Below are 21,222 nucleotides of genomic sequence, written 5' to 3' on the forward strand. Positions count from 1 at the left end.
TTCAGGAGACATCACTTCAATGATCTGCACCCTGACTGCTGCACAAATCTCACCTGTAATCCTATTGGTCCTCTAGATCCCTTGAACCCGCGGAGTCCCTCGTCTCCTTTGGGACCGTACATGCCCTGCTGGCCCCGGGGGCCCCGCTCTCCATCTATACCCTGGTACACAGCGGAGAGTGACGAGTGAGTGTCTTTATGACTTTAAATGATTAAAGGTCCTGTGAAAAACTCACTCTTAGCTTTGATGATAAAGGACTGATATCTGTATTAAACTCTCAACTGATGTCTTTCGGAGATCAAAACCTAAACAAAATTAAAACTAGATTGGAGGACAAACCTTCATTCCTCCTCATCATCATCATGTGCTAGACGGGGTCAAAAACAATCTAAAGTTTTGCATAAGGTTCATTTAAAGAAACAGTGTGTAACATTTCAGGGGATCTATTGGCAGAAATGGAATATAATATTCACAACTATGGTTTCTTTAGTGAATGATCACCTGTAATAAGAATTGCTGTGTTTTCGTTAGCTTAGATTGAGCCCTTCATATCTATGTAGGTAGCGGCTCCTCTTCATGGAGTCCGCCATGTTGCACCGCAATGTAGCAAGGTAGCCCAGAACAGACAAATGAAAGTGGCTCTACAGAGAAACTTTCATGTTTTTACGCTACCTGAAGGCCACCATAGTTCTCCGTAATGTTTTTCTAAAACTAGAAAAGTGGGCCCCTTGGCCCCCCTACTTCCGGTGCCAATGCCCCCATTACAGCCTTGTTGTGTATACTCGCGCTCATGCGACCATGGTGTAGTTCATTTATAGCGTAACGTTAGCTTTTTACTCATGGCGATTGCATTTACACTCCAAAAATCATAAAAGTGGTGTTCATTTGTGGAGATTATTTTACGGAACAAAATGTGTAAGTATCATAAAAGTTTGTTTGCAAGAGAGCTTATTTTCTGCAATAATCCAAAATCTAATGGAAAAATCCCATTGGCTTTTGGTTGAGGGAACCAGGGCGATGCTAACTTCCTGGTTGGCCTACAAAAATACACCATCCCTTGAGAACTCTCTAACATTTGATTTCTCTGATTTGCTGCTTTGTTCTGGCTAACACCACTCCCTCCCTTCATTCACTCTTTAGTTCACTCAACCAACGCTGAGAGTTAGATGAGGAGATTGATGCCACTCTCATGTTTGTGAGGTAAAAATGTTACGATGTAAAATGCTGAATGTGAAATGAATGCTTGTCAAAACTGAAAAAAAAGAAAGCAAATAAGCATAGTTGCTAAAAAACTTAATTATTCCTTTCACGACTAATGCATTATGAGTTCAAGATAAACTTTCAAACCAGAGTTATAACAGCCAGACAGTGGGCAACATAAGAAATGTTAACTTGTGGGACTTTTGGGATTCACAAACTTCTCATCATATTTGTGCTGCTATGCAATTTGAGGTCTTTCAGTTTTCATGACAGAGACAGAATACAAAGAGAAGAGCCGACTCACCGGAAGTCCTGACTGACCAACTACACCTTGAGTGCCAGTAGGGCCTGGGGGGCCCTGTGGAGAGAGAGCGAGAGAGAGAAACATTCAGACATGATCAGATCCACTCTGGCTACGGACTACAGTCCATGTTGATGAACTTCTCTAGACTCACTCCTTCCCCTTTGTCTCCTTTGCTGCCTTTCTGCCCGGATTCTCCCTGCTCTCCCTGTGGACACACACACAGAGAGAGGACACACAATTTATCACCACGGTACAAACACACACTCTGTCTTTGCCTCTCGGACTCACAGACACACACAGCTCACCTTATCCCCGTCGTCTCCTGGAGGTCCTGCGGGGCCCATAGCCCCAAGCATCCCTACAGGTCCCTGGTCTCCATCCTGACCGGCTGGTCCAAACGGGCCCTTCTCTCCCTGGAACACAAACACATTTCAACACCTGTTAGTCTGCATACAAGCTGAATACACACAGACATAAAGAAACAACTGATTCAAATGGATATTAACTCAGGTGCTGAAAGTATAAAACTGTGTCACTGCAGATCAGTCTAAAGGAAACACATAATAAAGAACTACTAAACACAGTAACATAAAAAAAGGAGATGTAATTACAGGCTCGCCCTTCTCTCCCATTGGTCCAGGTCCTCCGATTGCTCCACCCCGACCAGGTTGTCCGATGGCACCTGCTGTTCCCGGAGGGCCCCTCTCACCTGTTGACCCCTATAGACAGGACATATTGGTCTTTGAACGTCTTGGCAATTAAAAGTGTTGAGGCAATGAACGCTAAAAATGATGCATACATAAAAACTGCTGGAATCATAACAGTGTTTGATACTGTTTTCAATTATAAAACATCACAAAACAGTTGAGTTTTTATGATTATTTATGTTGTTTCAGTATGTTTGTTCAGTGGAAGTTGGTAAAATATTGTACTGAAAACATACATACGCAACTGAAGAAATATGCTTTCATTTCACAGACAAACAGATGTAGAGGCATCCTGGACATGAACTGTAGTAACACAAATGTACTGTGTACTTACTATGGCTCCTGATGATCCAGTGGGTCCTGATCCTCCTTTCAGACCAGGAGGTCCCTGGAAAGATCGCACATCATTTAAACTATGTATCTTGTATCATTTATAATATAAAGTGGTCAAGTAATTTAAATGGAGTTTGGTGTAGATGTATTTGTGTGAGTTACCATAATTCCAGGGGCTCCTCTGCTCCCTCTGAACCCTTTCAGTCCTTGAGGACCGTTCTTCCCAAATGTCCCCGGTAAACCTGGATCACCCTGAGACGCACAAAAATAATATTGTACAATTAAAACACAAACGATGATTCTATGACCCCCTTTACACCTGGCATTAAAATGTGTATCCAGATTGTATCTAGATGTGATTTAACCGTATTACATTTACACTTGGTATTAATATGTGTCTCCAGTGTCCACACTGAGATCTCATCGCTGTGTCTGAAAGGGCTGAGAGGAAGCCTCCAGAGGCTGCATAACACACAGGCTTGCAGCCAGGTACTGCGTAATGCGCGGCGGACACATCAGCCTCAAAATGCTGCTGTTTAGGGGGAAAGGGCTCCCAAACGTGACTCTGAGGTACGTCTACACTCGCACACACAGAGGGTTTATCCATAGGCACTTTTTGCCACGCCGACTCAAACCTTGCCGTGCTGATTTGCATTTCCTTTACCAGTTTTAGGACCTTCTCTGGAGTCGGGCCAAGGTCAGGTCAAGTCAATTTTATTTGTACAGCCCAATATCACAAATCATACATTTTCCTCAGGGGGCTTTACACTTGTAGAGGATACGACACCCTCTGTCCTTGACAGTACGACCTCCTCATCGGATAAGGAAAAACTCCCCCCAAAAAAACCTTTGCGCCGGACCCGCCTCCAAGCAGTTTGTGGTGACGTCTCACCGAGACAGAGCGGTGGCGGTGATCTCTCTGGTCACGGCGGTCCAGTGACCAGAGGAGCGCTGAAAGCACGCTGCACAACCGGCCAAAGCTTTGAATATCAGCTTCTACCGAAAAAAAAAGGTCATCGGGATAGCCCTAGCGTTACGTATTTCCGCCCACGTAGTTGTTATATGTGGATTGAAAGCGCATTTGCATTTACAGTTGTGTTCAATGAGGTCACAATGCGTCCCTGACCACTTCCAGAGGTGGTTTGGCCAATCGGATCACAATCTGTCCTCAATGCATTTTGGGTGAGTTTACACCTGGACCTTCACATGGTCAAGCACTATCCGATTGCAATCCGATCACCGAAGACGCATTTTATCTCCAGGTGTAAAGGGGGTCACTGAGATGGTGATGATGATTAGTGTTTATGTGTGAGCGACTGTGTGGACCTACCTTTCCACCTTCCTTCCCAGCAGTCCCAGGTAAACCATGCTCTCCAGGTACACCTGGTGCCCCTGGGTGTCCTCTGTCTCCTGTTGGACCGGATTCACCTGATTTGCCCTGAAACACACACACAAGTGATTGGGTCAATTACACCAATACAGACATGACGCACACGGCAGGAGGCAATATTACGTAACAGAACTGAGTCACATAGTTGAGCTCACCTGAGGCCCGACAACACCTGAGGGTCCTGGAGGCCCCGTCTTCCCTTGGAATCCCTGCAGTCACAAAACATGATGTCTAAAAAACATATTATGGAGTGTGTGTGAGTGTGTGTGTATGAACTCCTTTGACCTCACTTACCGGCTCTCCTCGTTGACCTGGGTGACCTGGAAGTCCGTCTTTCCCAGCAGGACCCTAAACACACACATACATGCGTGCACACAGAACCACACAGACACACACCAAGACCAAGGTGAGAAATAAATAGGAGCTCAGGATGAAAAAGCATTTTTTTCATTGACTCAAACTTTACTCCAGGACCTGTCCCCTGCAGGCCACTGTAGGTGATTTACAGCAGCATAGACTAGGATTTCTTTCCAGAGCCTTCTCAGTCAGATTACTTTTCTCAGAAAACGATAAAGACACCTGAAGCAGTATGAAATATTGGCACCATGCAGCCTGCACCACAACAAGATACCTCCCGCCATCCGAGCCACGGTATATAATGAAAAACTGGACTGGAAAAATCAGATACTGTCTTAGAGGTCAAACTCTGTTTGCCAGGGTTTGGGACCTTTTGTATTTTTGGAAGATTGTGTTTTCACTGTGAAGGCTTGTAGATGAATATTGTTGTTCTTGTTCTGTTCTGTATGTAATGTTGATATTTTAGAGAGGCACTTGGTTTGCTCCTATAATTAAAGGGGCACTATGCCCATTTTCAAAATTCATACATGTTATTCCTATGGACTAAGACAGTCCAAAAAATATTAATAAACAAGAAAAACTCTCCTAAACCCAAAAACTAGAGAGCTAAAACTCAAACTTGTGATGTCATAGGGTATAAAGTGTGGAGCTGCTCCATAGACAATGAATTAGGAGAGATGTTCTAGATGACACTGAGAGCACCCAGGGGAATGATCTGAGTTTACGGGAACATTTTCTGTTTCACAGCTGACAACACTACAATCAAATAAAGCTCATTTGGGTATAGAGTATAGAGCATTGTCTATGGAGCAGCTCCAGACTTTATACCCTATGACATCACAAGTTTGAGTTTTAGCAGTTTTAGCTCTAGTTTTTGGGTTTGGGTGAGAGTTGTTCATGTTTACTAATATTTTCTAGACTGTCTTCGACCATAGAAATAACATGTATGAATTTTGAAAATGGGCGTAGTTCCCCTTTAACTAAAAACAAATAAGAATCATTTATAAACCCTTTCAAACTTGACAACATAAACATTCTAAATGGGCGCTTACGAATTTCCTGTTGCAATGATTGCGCCCGAAATTCCATACTAACATGCTATTGAGTACGCTAAAACAGTATGTGAGAGTTTACAGTATGTTCTATGGGTACCCACGAGTCTCCCCTTTACAGACATGCCCACTTTATGATAATCACATGCAGTTTGGGACAAGTCATAGTCAAGTCAGCACACTGACACACTGACAGCTGTTGTTGCCTGTTGGGCTGCAGTTTGCCATGTTATGATTTGAGCATATTTTTTATGCTAAATGCAGTACCTGTGAGGGTTTCTGGACCATATTTGTCATTGTTTTGTGTTGTTAATTCATTTCCAATAATAAATATATACATACATTTGCATAAAGCAGCATATTTCCCACTCTCATGTTGATAAGAGTATTACATTTCTGACAAATCTCTTATATTTACATGATTTTTCCCCAAAAAAGAGAAGGTTGGGTGGAGTGGTGGAGTAAATCTTCCTCCTGATACACACAGTTACAAATAAAGATTATGACTAATGAATCCATTTAAAATGTGTGTGTGTTTTGACACAACTCACACTTGATCCTTTAGGTCCTGACTCTCCATTCCTCCCTTGCGGCCCTTGAGGTCCCTAAAAAAACATAAACAGACATTATAACAGGCGATCAATCAACTGAATAAATAACATAACATATTAACAGTGTTTTTCTTACCCTCTCTCCAGGAGATCCCTGGGGTCCATCTTGTCCGGAGACGCCCTGTGAAAATGTAAGAGGGGAGAAGAACATGGAAGCCGTGACGGATAGAAGCTGGTAAAGCCCAGCTAACAGTGTAAATGTATTCGACCATTAACAATAACAGTTACTATTGGCCGAGAGGAGAGTCAGCTGACCTTTTCTCCTGATTTCCCTGTTGGCCCTTTTGCTCCTCTGCCGCCTCGTGCACCCTGCCGTAGAAGAAACATGCGTGAGACCAGGACAGCCATGAACTCTTACTGACCTGAGACAGACGGTGTGATTCAAAGAGATCTCCAGTTCAGTAGGTAGTGAATCACTATACAGTGACGCGTTCAGGGACTTATTGGTTCAGTGAGCACAGTGATGACTCAGGGATCTGCAGAAGTGTGACTTTAAGGTGACAATGATGATAAGGCTAACATCAACAACATAACTCAGGTATATTATGAAAAGTTTTGAAAAGTATAAATTGCTTTGCTTCTATTACTTTCAGACTAGTGGAAAGAAAACATCCAAAATACACATTTAGGTGTTTATTTTACTACTTTGTCTTTTTGCGTTTGTAGATTTCTCCTAAATTCCCCAAAAGTTAGCATTAGATAATGCCTCATTTGCATATTTAAACATAACATTTCAGAAAACTAATGTAAGTAATCAACTGGGGAAGTTTCATGGTGATATCTGTTAGTTCAATTTTTTACCCTATTCATCTGTAGAGTTTTCGCGAGATGAGGTTTTTCTCAATCTCTGAGCCAGAAATCATCAAATCAATCAATTCAGTAGCACTTACATACACCAACCTTTCCAGTTTCATTCCTATCTATATTTTGAAGGTCTTTATAGAGGGGTTTGTTCGTATACCATTCATAGCCTGATTTATAGAACATTTTATTCATAAAAACATGGAGACATTTTTTTTTTATGGCTGTCAACAGTATTTTCTGATTTATAGGGGGATAAATAGAGATATCCTGAAGGAAATATCCGGCTCGTTAGCTGCTAAATGCTCCACTATGTCCATTAACTAGTCGCTAACTGAGTCTGCCATTTGGTGCTGGACAGGAAGTGTTTTTTAGAGCTCTTCAGCTGTAAACAGCTGCCTGCTGTGGCCGCAAACGACGCTATGATGAGAGCAGTGAGAGTGAACCTGAAGTCTAGTGATGTTACTCCATATTCTCCAAGTATCTTCATACCTAATCTAAATGTATTACTACTCTACTGCTGTACTGGATAGTACAATTAAACACTGTGTAAATGGAGAATTTGAATTCAACAACAACGTACAATATCCCATTAGCATCCTGAGGTTGAATGCTAATAAATTTTTTTACAAGGTGTTATATTTCACTGTGTTCCAGCTTTTCAGATTAAAGTGAAGATCACCCTTGAGTTACAAATGCTAATGAAAGAGAGGATGGCTAGGAGAGGGGGCAGGACTTCAGCTCTCTGTTTCTAGTCTTCTGACTCACCTGGTTTTAAAAGTGCATTCTGGACATTTCTTGATTTGCTTGCAGTAAAATATTTTGGCTTGTGGATTGCCTTTTTCAAAAATATCTCCCTGTGCAATTCATTACCTACTGAACTAGGGAATGTTTTGAGACACATCACTCACATTCGGACCCCTCTGGCCTCCACCTCCCGCTTGTCCTGCAGGACCCTGGGTAACGCCACAAAAGACATTATTAGAGGACATTAATAGGAAAAGTCTGATTTCCTGATTCAATATCATCATGATTTTAAACCCTCTACTCACTTTCTTCCCCTTGTCTCCTGCAGCTCCCAGTGCACCAGGAAATCCTTCAGAGCCCTGAAGAGGAAGAAGGCGCACGTATTCACTTTGTATAAATGATATGTTCTATATCTGTAACCTGTTTACATTCATTTAATCCATCAGAGATTATTTTTATTTGTTTTACCTTAGGCCCCTGTCGCCCTGGATATCCTGGCAGCCCAGGAACTCCCAGTTTCCCCTAAAAAGAGAGACACAGTCTGACTCTTAACTCGTCTGGTACAAGTTTAAGAAGTTCTTATACAAGTTTAAGAATATTTAAAGGGACTGTTTGTAACTTTTTAAGCGTATAAATGTAGCGGGTCGCCACACATGCGCGTTCGCATATGCACGCTCGCGTGTGGCCGGAGCCTCGTCTCCGCTGCCTGCTTACCTTCACTCAGACAGAGCGCGCGTTCTCGCGTACTCGCTCCACCTCTAGACGTGAACGCGCGCTCACTCCACACTGCAGAAGAGTTAGTTTAGCTCTGAGAATATCTAGTGAATGTACAGGGGACGTTTGTGCAGAAATAAATGCTGCAGCTCCTCCATACCAACAGAGGTTTTCCGTGTCTTGTGAAGTGACGGGGCTCCTCCACATGTTACGTTGTCGTCTCGTTACCGACCGGGTGCCGGTGTCTCCCTGCAGCTGCCGGCTGCGGTTGGGAGGCGATAACGTAACTCGTTGAGTAGCCCCGCTGCCTGAGCCTGCGCTGAGGCAGGAAAAGCCAACACTAGGATCAGCAGTGATTCATGGAGAGACCTTCGTCTGGTCAGCTAACATTACTGCCAAGCAGCTGAACTATAGAGTGATATTGTGCTTTTAGCTGACGTGTGTCGCCTCACTGTTTTGAGCGATGCTCGTCCATGTCTATTTAGAGCGAGCAAGCGTGAGCTCGACGCTGACTTTCGTTGAGTTCAAGGCCACAGGTGTCGCTGTTAACAAGCATTTCTGAAAGTTACAAATAGTCCCTTTAATGATATTTTTTATCAATTTTGTGGTGTACCTTCTCTCCTGAAGTACCAGAAGAGCCGGCTTCTCCTAGAGGACCCGTCTGTCCTTTGGGCCCCTCAGGCCCGTCTTCTCCTCGGCCACCTAGGGCTCCGTTGTCTCCGACGTCCCCTTTTACTCCAAACTCCCCTTTGGCCCCTGGGAAACCATCCTCCCCCTGCAGACAGAAGGATTTGGAGGAGACAGAAAGAAAGAAAGAAAGAAAAGACAGTTTAGACAGATAGTGGAGAAACGGTCTGCATACTGACGTTGATCTGTGGAGGTAATATGTTATCTTCAGATAACAAAACATCCCGAATGGTTTCAGACTGAACCATTTTTCTGTCTCGCTCACCTTTTCGCCTTTGCTTCCCTTTAATCCTCTGATTCCATCTGCTCCCTGTCAAACGGGAGAGAAAAAAACAATCAGGAAGTCAACAAGAAAACACAAAACGTGATATAATATCACTGCCTGTTTCCATGACATCTTCAAGATGTGGCAAGCATATCAAACTGCTAGCACGCTTTGCCATTATATCTGACTGTTGGCAGTGAAAACCATAATATGCTTAATGCTTCGTCTAGGTGGTGATGGCTTGAAAAAAAGTTTCTAGAACTACAAAATAGAGCCATATTTTCAGATGGACAACCGTCCCATTTAGCCATTTTCTTCCGCTTATCTGGGGCCGGGTCGCGGGTCCAGCAGGCTTAGCAGTCCCTCTCCCAGGAACGTTTTCCAGACCCCAAGGCGTTCCCAGGCCAGACAAGATATGTAATCTCTCCAGCGTGTTCTGGGTCTACCTCGGGCCCTCCCACCAGTTGGATGTGCCCAGAAAACCTCCAAAGGTAGGCGCCCAGGAGACTTCCTGATCAGATGCCCGAACCACCTCAGCTGGCCCCTTTTGACGCTAAGGAGCAGCGGCTCTACTCCGAGCTCCCTCCGGATGTCTGAGCTCCTCACCCTATCTCTAAGGCTGAGCCCAGCCGCCCTACGAAGGAAACTCATTTCTGCCGCTTGTATTCGCGATCTCCTTCTTTCCATAGGTGAGGGTTTGAACGTAGATGGACTGGTAAATCGAGAGCTTTGCCTTCCGGCTCAGCTTCCTCTTCACCACAGCGGTCCGGTACAAAGCCAGCATCACTGCTGACACCGCACCGAACCGCCTGTCCGTTAGACGCTCCAAGTACAGTACTTGAGTAGCTTAAATGTACTTAGTTACATTCCACCACTGCTAGAGCACACATTTCAAAGTTCTCAACAGATCTAGCGTCTTTATTTTGCTCTCTAAGTGCACCAGATTGATGCATTTAACTCTGACACAGTCTCACAAATCCTGTGGGAAACACTGGGTTCAAAAGATTCCCTAAACCGACAGAGGATCATGAAATTCATCAGGAGATGTTAAAGCCAGAGGATCAGTAAAACTGGAGTCGCTGGGTATTTACAAAATAACAGGAGGGTTTAGCATTTCCTACCTTGACTCCTCGTTGTCCAGGGTATCCAACAGGGCCCTGCACTCCTGAAGGACCCTACACATGAACACACACACATTAAAGGGAACAGTTCGACATTTGGGGAAATATGCTTATTGGTTTTCTTGCTGACAGTTTGACGAAAGGATTGATACCACTCTTATATCTGTCAGTTAAATATGATGCTACAGCCAGCAGCCTGTGTTAGCTTAGCTTAGCACAAAGACTGGAAACAGGGGGAACAGCTGATTTTAGGGATGTGAAGAAGTTGAAGATGACATCAAAATAACAAAAATACAAATGTAGGCACTGTTGGACCATTTCTATTGCAGAGTTCAAAGGGTTAATCCTAAACGACAACACGACAGACTTACCGGCAGTCCTTTTTCACCTGGAGTACCTTCTCTTCCGGGGTGACCCTGATAACAAGAGGACATGTTAACATCTGTAGTTATGTGGCGTTCCGGACAACCTTGAATCTCGAATATTTCCGATCTCCTACTAGAAAAAGTACAATGCAACGTCAGTTAAAGTAGGAGTTCCTACTTGTAAACTTGGGGCAAATCCATCTAGACTAGTTTATTACTGTATTTTGACAGGGACAGTGCATATTGATAACATTTCTGAAAATATGCCAGAGCCAATTAGCCTGATTTATTGTGGTAAGTTGTTCCAGTGCTGGGAGGCTCTGACAGAAAAAGCAGATTGGCCAAAACTACTTTGTCTTCTGGAGTAAGACAATCTCCTCTAGTTGTTGCTTTAATAGTCTGGCTGGTTTTTAATGTGATGTAAGTACGGAGTGGTGGAGGAGCCATGATGTGTAATATTTTAAAAACGAGACACAGTCTCCTGTATTTAAGCATAATTTACCCCGCTTAGTAGGTTGTTCTTTTAAAAATATTACAACGATGGTATCCTTATGGCTTCTTGTTTTATTGTTTGTTTGTACAGGGACTCTATTGGCTTTGGCGTGGTTTTACTGACGTGTCCTCAACTTGTCAGACAGTATGTGATGTGTGGGAGGATCATTGTGTACATGAACATTTTGGCTGCATTATTGGACATGCAGTTTCTTGTGAATTTGAAATTGACCAGGTTGAATTTAACATTTCCCCGACTTCACAAAGAAACAGTTCTCTGATGCCACACAACAAAGGAGGCGCACATTGTAAATGTTGAACCATCAACTGAAAGGCAACGTATAGTATATTTCCCCCGTGTTTAATTAAAATAATACATGCTATCATACAGTAAAAACTCATCTAAGCATGTAAATTGATGTAAAATATGTCGCCTTGCTATTATTCGGTAGCTCGTCACGCTAAACAAATCTCTGAAAGTTATCTTTTCTGCACAAAAGTTATTCGGAAAAATAAAAAAATGCCCCAAATATTGTGGCGGCATCAATGCCGAGAGGTCAATTGTGTGTACAATTGCCAAAGAAACATCAGTTTGTCACGGTCAGCCAAGGTTTTTTGTTTACGTTTGGCACCTGGAGCGCTTGGAGGTCAGAAGTTGGGAATTTCAAATGGGAAAATTCCGACCTCGAGTTGTCTGTAACGCAGCATTAGGCGTGTAGTTGTGATGTTAAGGTTAGGATTAAGGACTAAGGAATGCATTAAGTCAATAAGAGTCCTCAGACGTACATGAGTACAAACATGCATGTACTCACTGAGGGCCCGTCGTTTCCAGGTAAGCCCTGTATCCCTTTCTTCCCTTGAGGCCCCTATAAAACAAAGAGCAGTCAATCAAACATGATCTCCTTCACCCCAAAATGAAAAATCCTAAAGAAAGTGTCGTACCTTCTCTCCTGGCAGTCCTACTAACCCCTGAGGACCAGGAAAACCCTGTAGGAGAGATGGAGCATTCGTGTTTCTGTGTATGCATTAAGGCAACTGAGCTATTTCTGTGAGTATCTGTTCTCTGCTCGTACCACAATGCCAGGGTTGCCTTGCTGTCCGGGTGCTCCGATGTCTCCTACGGTTCCCTGTTACAAACAGGAAATGATGTCATGGGAAGTCATTTGTTATCAGGCTCTACTGATAAGAAGTAAAACTCAATTGTTCTTTCCATTGCAACATCAGCGCCCAGCAACAGAGCAGTGTTTCCGCCATTTTGGACTGAAAACGACTACCGGACGCCAGTTAAACGTCTACAAAAGTAAAACAAAATTATTTCTATTCTATTGTCATAATTTTAATGTCTCTACCGAAATGGCCTGTGTTGAACAATAAAAATATTATAAATATGCATACTATTATAACTATTTACTTACTTACTTATTTATTTATTAAACTCTTTTGCCCGGCCGCTTCCCAGAGGAGCATAAAGTGAGCGGTGGACGTAAATGGAAGTTAGAAAAATCCAGCACACTGATTTTGAGAGTAATCTCAAACTTTCAAACTCCTCTGATTTACAGACGTCTCTTTAAACATCGACTCATTGCCGTTTTCAGTCCAAAATGGCTCCATCTAGCGGCTGTTGTCACCGGAGTTTTGTCTTTTTGCTTCTATACTCTTTGTCTTTACTACTACCTAAATTATACTCACGAAGTTTCCCTTTGAACCTTGAACCCCGTCAATTCCTCGAATGCCCTGCGAGGAAAGAGAGGAGGAGTTAATACTTCTGCGTCCTCGAGGTAAAGTACAAACATAATAAGACACTGCAGGAGAATGTATGTTTCTTAAAAGCAGCCAGCTCTATACTGTAAGTAATAAATCCCCTGTATGGCTTTTATTTTCTGGCTATAGCCTCTATTCCTAAAACGTTCCTGTCTGAGGAAGAGATATAAGGAGAGTGCACTGCCTCGTATCTTTAACAGATTTATTCCTGAGGCTTGTAACATGAGCCTCCTGCGACAACAGCTAAATGAAACTGAAAATTATGAGCCACCCTGTTGGTTTTGGCTACGCCGCCTCCTTGCTTGAGGCATTTAATGCTTCATTAACCAAAACCGAGCACAAATATGTATTTTACACAAGTGAGGAAGTGCTTCCTGGGTGTGCTGTCAGATTCTTACAAGTGCTAACTTGTGTTTCTACAAATGCAAATTAGAAAGGAACTGCTCGGGGGTGTTTGGAGATTTGGCAGAGAGGCGGTCGTTTTATCAGATGAGACACCCATAACATGATGTTAACTAACGGAGAACCGCAGTAACATCATGATTAGGCATTATCGTGTGGCATCATCTGACAGTGGCACCACAGCTGGATTTATGTTGGTGGTGAGAAGAGCCCCGTTTTCACTGCATGGATGAACACAGAGGCGAGACAGCAGGATAATTACTGGTCTCTCTTTTACTGTTGTCAAGGGTAGAGATGAATATGTGCATGCGTGCGTGTGTGTGTGTGTGTGTGTGTGTGTGCAGAGGTGGTATGTATAAAGAACTGTATATTTCCCACTCACAGGCTGGCCTGAGGGACCAGCACGACCTCTGGGACCGTTCAGACCTCTGGAACCCTGAAATACACATCACAGTTACATTTAATGAGATATAATCACATGTAATTGAGTGTGTGTTCCCTTATACTTCTATCTGTATGAGGACCAATTTGATTATTAGATCAGTGAGAACATTTTTGAAAAGTCTGAATACTTTGGCTGGTTCTCACTTCTTCAGTAGGTTGTTTAAGGATTAAGACTTAGTTTTAGGGTTACGGTAATGGAACGAGAGAATCTTTTATGTTAATATTTAAGTACAGAAGTCCAGTGCATGGGTGTCTATTTGTGTGTGGCAGCGTAACAGGTACAATCAGACAGATAAGTAAGTGTGTTTTGGACTCTTTGTATATTAGAAGACATTGGATTTCTTTTGTTTTGTTAACATGTGTAACTTTGTCCACATACCTCCTTGAGGGGGTTATCATGGAATAAAAAGAAAGTCTGAAGAAAGTTAGTGTTAGTTATAGAGCTGCAACGATTAATCGATTAACTATTAAATTAATTGCCAGCTTAAATGTGAATATTTTCTGGTTTCTTTACTCCTCTATGACAGTACTGAATATCTTTGAATTGTGGACAAACAAGATATTTGAGGACGTCATCTTGGGCTTTGAGAAATCAACATTTTTCACCATTTTCTGACATTTTATAGACCAAACAACTAATCGATTAATTGAACAAATAATTGACAGATGACAATGAAAATAATCGTTTGTTGCAGCCCTAGTTAGTTAGTTATAATAATTTGACATTTCGGGAAATACACATATTGGTTTTCTTGCTGAGAGTTAGATGAAAAGATTCATACCACTTTCACATCATTTTAGACTTCAGTTTTTGTACAGATTAAACAAACTGGATTTAACATGCTAATTAGGGCGGCCAAATAAAAAAATAATTTGCTGAGTGGCTTGTACGAAGGAACACATTTTTCTTTTCTGTCTCGAGAGCTGCCTTCAGACTTCAGACTTCTGCAAAAGTCCATGTCAGTCCTCTCCCACTCATGTTAACGTGTCGTTTACCTGTTTCCATCTCAACATAAGCCCGTGCAGGAAGCCCGTACTCCCCTGCGATTTGGTTCACTTCCTGTAATTGGGTCGGATTATGTTCTCATTGCAATCAAACTGCACTAGGGTTCACTTGGAAACGGTCCAAGAGGTTGTCTCGGACCGTTTGTTGTTTTGGTCTGCACCAGAGCACAATTAAAACAGACTAAATGTTGGCTTGTGAAATCACAGTCAGCTTTAATGGTGCTGGTTGGCTGAGTTTGTTACCTTAAGACAGAACCAGGCTAGCTGTTTTCCCCTGTGTCCAGTCTTTATGCTAAGCTAAGCTAATCAACTGCTGATTGTAGCTTCATAATATGAGAGTGGTATTGATCTTCTCACCTAACACAAAGCAAAGAAGCATATTTCCTAAAATATCAAACCATTCCTTTAAGTTTGAATTTAGGGTAAGAGTTGGGGTTGGGCATGTTTAAAGGTTAGGGGGAGTGCATTGTGTAAATGAGGATCCTCATATGTATAGATACACAGAGTCATTTATTGTATATTATGTGTGTGTGTGTTTTTTTTTATTGTGTGTTAACACTTACAGCATCACCTGGTTGTCCTCTTGGCCCAGACGGCCCCTCAGAGCCCTGAGAACAACAACAAACATGAATACATGTTGTACATACACAAACACAAACATGAACTTGCATAAATATGAATACGCTCCTACCTTTTCTCCTGACTCTCCAGAAGGACCTAGAAGACCCGGCTTACCCCTGTCCCCCTGACAAAACACACAGACACGGAAGTTGGCAGTATCAGTATTATGAATTATCTGCTTAACACTTATTCAGCCAGATAACTTACTTTATGCCCTTTGTTTCCAGGGAGACCTGGTAAGCCGTCAAACCCTCTATCCCCCTGAGAAGAAGAGATGGATTACTTTATATTTTAAGAAGAGAGAGCAGTCAGGAAGTGAACAGTGCGACTGTGACATCAGTTCTTCTTCACCTTCGTTCCAGATTCTCCTATCGCACCACGGCCGCCATCTGTACCCGCTCGACCCTAATGAACACACACACACCCACACAAGTTAGACATGGTAGCTTCCTCACTTTGACCTACTGTAACTGTTTGAGCTGTTGAGAAAAGACTACAGTGATCAACCGCTCACAGTGATCACGGTTATATGGGTCAAAAAGTATAGACTGTATATAAATGCTGTTTAAATCATTTGCTAGTGGGAATCAAGTAGTCCTCTTACAGTGTTCATTTTGGGTCTATTCATATATGAAAACATATGGGAAAAAAAGTTACCACTACGGTAACTCTATATACAGTATATTTTTTTTACTTTACTCCCTTGATACTTTGCCTTGCGGCTCGCAGTATCCTGTCTACGTTCCAGCTGCGCTACCTGAGGCTGGTTCTGCGTGCACATTGAAATCATGACGGGAAAAAAGAAAGTAATTTTCTCTGATTAAAAAGAGATGCAGTAGTGACACTTGGTGTTCCTCAGGCTGCCTTACAGATGACGAATGCGCACAGGGAAAGCACCTGCGGTTGAAGCCGCCTTCGTCAAGTAGATTAATAATGCCCGGTCATGTAATGCCTCCTAAGTGAAACTCTGCCAGTCCCCAACCAGCTCTGCGCCACCGCAGCGCCAGCAGCACATGCAGACCAACGGCCCCGCACTTCACCCAGAGCTCAGTCCTTTTGCTGGCGAGTGACCAAGGAGCCTCTGCAAAGGGGGCGCCGTTCATCTGCATGCACCACATGCGCTGCAGTGACAGCCAGCTGAAAACCGGCACAGCCTCACACTGAGAGTGTCCTTGGTGAAGGAAAAGGCAGAAGGATTGGCAGCGAGCCAGTAAATAGCGAAGCGGTCCGTTTCATTACTTTTTATTAGGCGCAAATTAATCGCATGATTGTCCATAGTTAATCGCGATTAATCCAAAATTAATCACACATCTGTTCAAAATGTACCTTAAAGGGAGATTTGTCAAGAATGTAATATTCTTATCAACATGGGAGTGGGCAAATATGCTAGCTTTATGCAAATGTATGTATATATTTATTATTGGAAATCAAATAACAACACAAGACGATGCTTAATATTGTCCCTCACAGGTACTGCATTTAGCATAAAAAATATGCTCAAATCATAACATGGCAAACTCAAGCCAACAGACAACAACAGCTGTCAGTGTGTCAGTGTGCTGACTTGACTATGACTTGCCCCAAACTGCATGTGATTATCATAAAGTGGGCATGTCTGTAAAGGGGAGACTCGTGGGTACCCATGGAACACATTTTCATTCACATATCTTGAGGTCAGAGGTCAAGGGACCCCTTTGAAAATGGCCATGACAGTTTTTCCTCGCCAAAATTTAGCGCAAGTTTGGAGTGTTATTTATATTCCTTCACGACAAGCTAGTATGACATTGATGGTACAGTTTCTTTAGGTTTTCTAGTTTCATATGATACCAGTATCTTCACTCTAGCTTTAAAACTGAGCCCGCTACAACCTAAAAATCACAAGTTGCATTAATTCGTTAAAGAAATTAGTGGCGTTAAAACGAATTTGCTTTAAGGCCTTATTATCGCGTTAATTTTGACAGCCCTATTTTATATTCATGTAATAAACATAGAAATGTCAATTAGATGGTAATCTGCATGAGAAATAAAGAAAAACTAAAAAAAATTGGTTATAATAATCATCCGCTTATAGTGATCAATTTGACCCGGACAGATGTGATCACTTTAATTGGTTTCCACTGCATGTACTGTTCCATGTATGATATTTTTTTTACAAAAAACTCCAGTAAATAGTCTCACCCTTTTCCCGCCTCGTCCGTTCTGACCTGTGACACCTGACAATCCTGGCTGACCCTGGATGGGGGGAGGTGGAAAGAGAGCAGTTGAGCTGGTTCTCAAATGAGTTCAAGTGTTATACAGATGGAGTGAGGTGCTGAGCGTGTTGCCATGACAACCAGCTAACTCACCGGTGGCCCCGAATCTCCACTGGTCCCCTTCAGCCCAGAGGGACCAGGTACACCCTGGGGAGAAAAAAAAAGGTCTGCTTTAGGATCCATTGTCTGCACAAGTGTGTGTTAGTAACTGTATGATTCTTCGTAATATTGGACTTTTCCACTGCAGGAACTTTATTGACCTGTAGGGCCCATGTCCACCAAAGTGTTTTTTACAAATAGCTGGATCGGATATTGATTATGTTCAACAGTTTTATGTTTGTATACTATATACATTATGTACTGGGATTTTAATTCCTATTAAGTTTTGACCAATTTTTGCTGCATTAAAAAGGCTTACACTTGAATTGTAATTCCTGTTAATTTTGAACGATTTTTACCAAGTTGCTGGTGCAAAATGTATTATTTTAATAATAAATAGCAATTAACTAAATCTATATCTATGTATTTATTTGTTACATTTAATTTTAAAAGTTAAAAAAAGCAATGTCAAGCCTGATGTTGCCTTACACATAAAAGAATGATCCCAGTCACTTCCACACAGTGAGGCATACAGCTTATTATATTAAACACTGGTATTGGAGCGGTACTCTGTATGGGATGATACCCAAAGCCCTATTTTCCACTAAGTAGCGGAGTAGCGTGACTAAACGATACATCCCTTTATTGTACTTAATCTTGAAGAAAAAAATCCAGCAGTACATTCTCCAACACATTATCCACCCTTCACCTCCACGTCTTCTGATTCAGGAGAAAATCAAGCAGCGGGCAAATCTCACTCACCAGTGGTCCAGGTCTTCCCCTGAGGCCAAGCGGCCCTGAAGGTCCCTTCATAGCCAGCTAGAAGAAGAGGAAGAAGTCAGACAGGGACACACACACACACTGCAGTAGTTCCACATCACTCTCTCTGTGTGTTTAGGACGTGACAGTAATATTTCAGAAGTTTGTGTACCTTGGTCTGCTGCAGGATGGCCTGAGCCTGCGCCTCCTGCGCAGAAACCACAGTACCTGACTTTGGACCACCACCACCTGACTGGAACTGCACACACACACACACACACACACACACACACACACACACACACAATATGCTTTTAAGTCAAACTCAATACCCCACCCAGTGGCCAATTTGTAGCATTGCTATTCAAGTTTTGCATAAAAAAAGCTGCAGAAGGGTGAAATGAAAGGAAAAATGTGAACAACTTGAAGTGGAGAAACATGACATGCAGATGCTTCCATGCAGGGCACGAGGCGTCTCTGGATGGTTTGATGAACCATTAAATGATGTGAATCACATGTTATGGCCTTCACGGTCACCAGATGTCAACCCAAACAAACACCCCATTAAGTTTTAAAGAGCCACAGCTGACTGACACAGCGACTGGACCAAACAAATATATCAAGTCACACATTGAAATGCTAAATTGAAGGTTTGATTGACACCTATATAGACTACATGTTTTATATGGGCTCTGTTAAGTTGAGTGAGGGCAGGTGATGTTACGTGATTCAAACATTCCTAGTTGCCCCGGGACTCCGTTAAGGGTTAACAGGACCAAATAGCTGCCATAGCAACATCACTGCAGCTCGTAAGGCCTCAGGCAACACAGACGTTTCTTCACGTTACCGGTATGAGCATGATGTTTCCTGGTGGACCTGGTATCCCATCAGCTCCGTTAAGGCCTGGCCGCCCTTGAGGGCCCTGAGAGGACACAGAGGAGGACAGTTATGGAGACAAGCCAACATGTGGTGGATTCAGTGACTCCCACAGCAAACAGAGGACAGTCCTCACCAGCTCCCCGGGGTCTCCTCGAGGTCCTACTGGTCCTGTGATTCCAGAAGGCCCGGCCTCTCCCTGTATAAAAAAACACAAAAAGCCAATATATTTAATTGCAATCTTCTGTTTCCATATTAAAAGTCACTGCAGTTGCACTCGTGTCTGCCTTCCCCACATGCAACACAGGTGTCTTACCTGAATACTACAGAAAAATGTGTTTCAAGCTACATGGCATGCAGCAAAATTCACTCACCTCAGGTCCTGGCAGCCCGTATGGTCCTGTAATCTGCGTTCCCTGTAGAAATTTCAAAGACATTAACATTTATTGTTTGATGGTATTTATATCATCATATCATCCATCCATACTTGTCAGAGCTCTCTGGTTTCTAAACAGTCATCACCATTTTACCTCAAACACATCTTTGGCATTTCTGTATCTGCAATTTTCTGTTTCTTATTGGCCAACATGTACGCTGATACTATTTAATGTCGGTTGGTTTTCTCCGTCGGGCTGGATCTATATCTTTTTGGATACCTTTAAGGATAACTTCGGTATTTTTCAACCTATTTTCCCATGTTTTTGTGTCTAACTGACTAATAGGGACAATAATTTCTGAAACTGGTCGAGTATTGAGGGAGAGCGCTGCAGACGGCAGCTGCTCACAGGCTGCAGTATGGTGCTATTGGGGCAAGCTGGCACTGTCATTTAGGTCCACTAGAAGTGCTTGTTTTTGCCATGACAGGCTCTGATTGATTATTATAAGTGTCTGACAACATTATGTAAAGAGTCTCGCTGGAAGAGAAGTCTCGTTGTGAGATCTGGCGAAGTGACGTGTCGCCGGAAGACAACGGTGGAATAGTGGAATACATCCATGGTGGAAACTTCAGTGGCAGCCGGGCAGAGTTTGTTGTGTTGGAGTACAGAAAGTGTAGCTTAGTGTTAACTAAAAGATTTTCAAGGGACATGGCTGAATATTTAGATGATTTCCACAATGTGGATGAGGTCTTTGAATTCAATGGCCATTCGTATTTATTTGAGCCAGAGTATACAGATATTCAGATTTCACAACAAGACTTCTCATTGAGCGGGACTGGGACACAATAACAAACAGACCGGATCAAGAGAAAGGTAAGAAAAACTTTTATTTCTCTGTAGGGTCCTTTCCATAATGTTGTCAGACTTATAATAACAATCTGAGCCTGTCAGCGGCAAAAACAAGCACTTTTAGTGGACGTAACGTTACATTGACGTTGCTCACTTGCCATCGTAGCTCGTTTTGCGGCTGCCAGTTACAACGTTATCCGTCAATACATGATCAATTTCAGAAATTGTTGTCCTCATAAGTCACTTAGATACAAAAACATGGGACGAATAGGGTCTAGCTTGAAAAACACTGAAGTTACCCTTTAATTTGAGAAGTTATAGCTGATTTTCCTTTTTTTCATTTAAAAAAGTATGCAAAAATCTCCTGATTCATCGCTGTTGTCTTAAGCAGTCGGTCTTAAGTTATTTTCCTCATCCAAATCAGGAAATATCTGGTCAACACTGCACTGGACAACGAGTATAGATAGTGGATGGATGGAATATCTGATCAAGGAATAAGTAAACAAGACTAAGGCTGCGGTTGAATAGTCTTTTTTGCTTAGGAAGGATCCTAACTGAGTGAAATGACCCAGAAGTATCTAAGTAGCAGCCGTGATAAAAGCCGGTGAAATTCTCTAAATGCTAAGGAAAG

At 42.5% G+C, this 21,222-nt stretch overlaps 1 protein-coding gene across 1 annotated transcript in view; it reads right to left on the reverse strand.

Moving 5' to 3' along the window:
- LOC141764450 (uncharacterized) overlaps positions 1-21,222 on the reverse strand; it is a 55,212-nt gene that overhangs the window by 11,583 nt on the left and 22,407 nt on the right. Inside the window, exons 10-45 of the mRNA XM_074629713.1 lie at positions 19,740-19,781; positions 19,502-19,564; positions 19,337-19,411; positions 18,662-18,748; positions 18,493-18,549; positions 17,725-17,778; positions 17,558-17,611; positions 15,731-15,784; positions 15,587-15,640; positions 15,450-15,503; positions 15,322-15,366; positions 13,692-13,745; positions 12,836-12,880; positions 12,220-12,273; positions 12,089-12,133; positions 11,959-12,012; positions 10,661-10,705; positions 10,290-10,343; positions 9,169-9,213; positions 8,830-8,991; positions 7,971-8,024; positions 7,808-7,861; positions 7,667-7,711; positions 6,210-6,263; positions 6,031-6,075; positions 5,895-5,948; positions 4,229-4,282; positions 4,090-4,143; positions 3,875-3,982; positions 2,707-2,796; positions 2,546-2,599; positions 2,116-2,223; positions 1,810-1,917; positions 1,656-1,709; positions 1,505-1,558; positions 54-161 (exon numbers count right to left, since the gene is read on the reverse strand). Of these exons, the coding sequence (XP_074485814.1) occupies positions 54-161; positions 1,505-1,558; positions 1,656-1,709; positions 1,810-1,917; positions 2,116-2,223; positions 2,546-2,599; positions 2,707-2,796; positions 3,875-3,982; positions 4,090-4,143; positions 4,229-4,282; positions 5,895-5,948; positions 6,031-6,075; positions 6,210-6,263; positions 7,667-7,711; positions 7,808-7,861; positions 7,971-8,024; positions 8,830-8,991; positions 9,169-9,213; positions 10,290-10,343; positions 10,661-10,705; positions 11,959-12,012; positions 12,089-12,133; positions 12,220-12,273; positions 12,836-12,880; positions 13,692-13,745; positions 15,322-15,366; positions 15,450-15,503; positions 15,587-15,640; positions 15,731-15,784; positions 17,558-17,611; positions 17,725-17,778; positions 18,493-18,549; positions 18,662-18,748; positions 19,337-19,411; positions 19,502-19,564; positions 19,740-19,781 (2,295 nt within the window). The remainder of the gene's footprint in view (positions 1-53; positions 162-1,504; positions 1,559-1,655; positions 1,710-1,809; positions 1,918-2,115; positions 2,224-2,545; positions 2,600-2,706; positions 2,797-3,874; positions 3,983-4,089; positions 4,144-4,228; positions 4,283-5,894; positions 5,949-6,030; positions 6,076-6,209; positions 6,264-7,666; positions 7,712-7,807; positions 7,862-7,970; positions 8,025-8,829; positions 8,992-9,168; positions 9,214-10,289; positions 10,344-10,660; positions 10,706-11,958; positions 12,013-12,088; positions 12,134-12,219; positions 12,274-12,835; positions 12,881-13,691; positions 13,746-15,321; positions 15,367-15,449; positions 15,504-15,586; positions 15,641-15,730; positions 15,785-17,557; positions 17,612-17,724; positions 17,779-18,492; positions 18,550-18,661; positions 18,749-19,336; positions 19,412-19,501; positions 19,565-19,739; positions 19,782-21,222) is intronic.

Source organism: Sebastes fasciatus, chromosome 3, assembly GCF_043250625.1.
Source record: "Sebastes fasciatus isolate fSebFas1 chromosome 3, fSebFas1.pri, whole genome shotgun sequence".
NCBI classification, from domain to species: Eukaryota; Metazoa; Chordata; class Actinopteri; order Perciformes; family Sebastidae; genus Sebastes; species Sebastes fasciatus.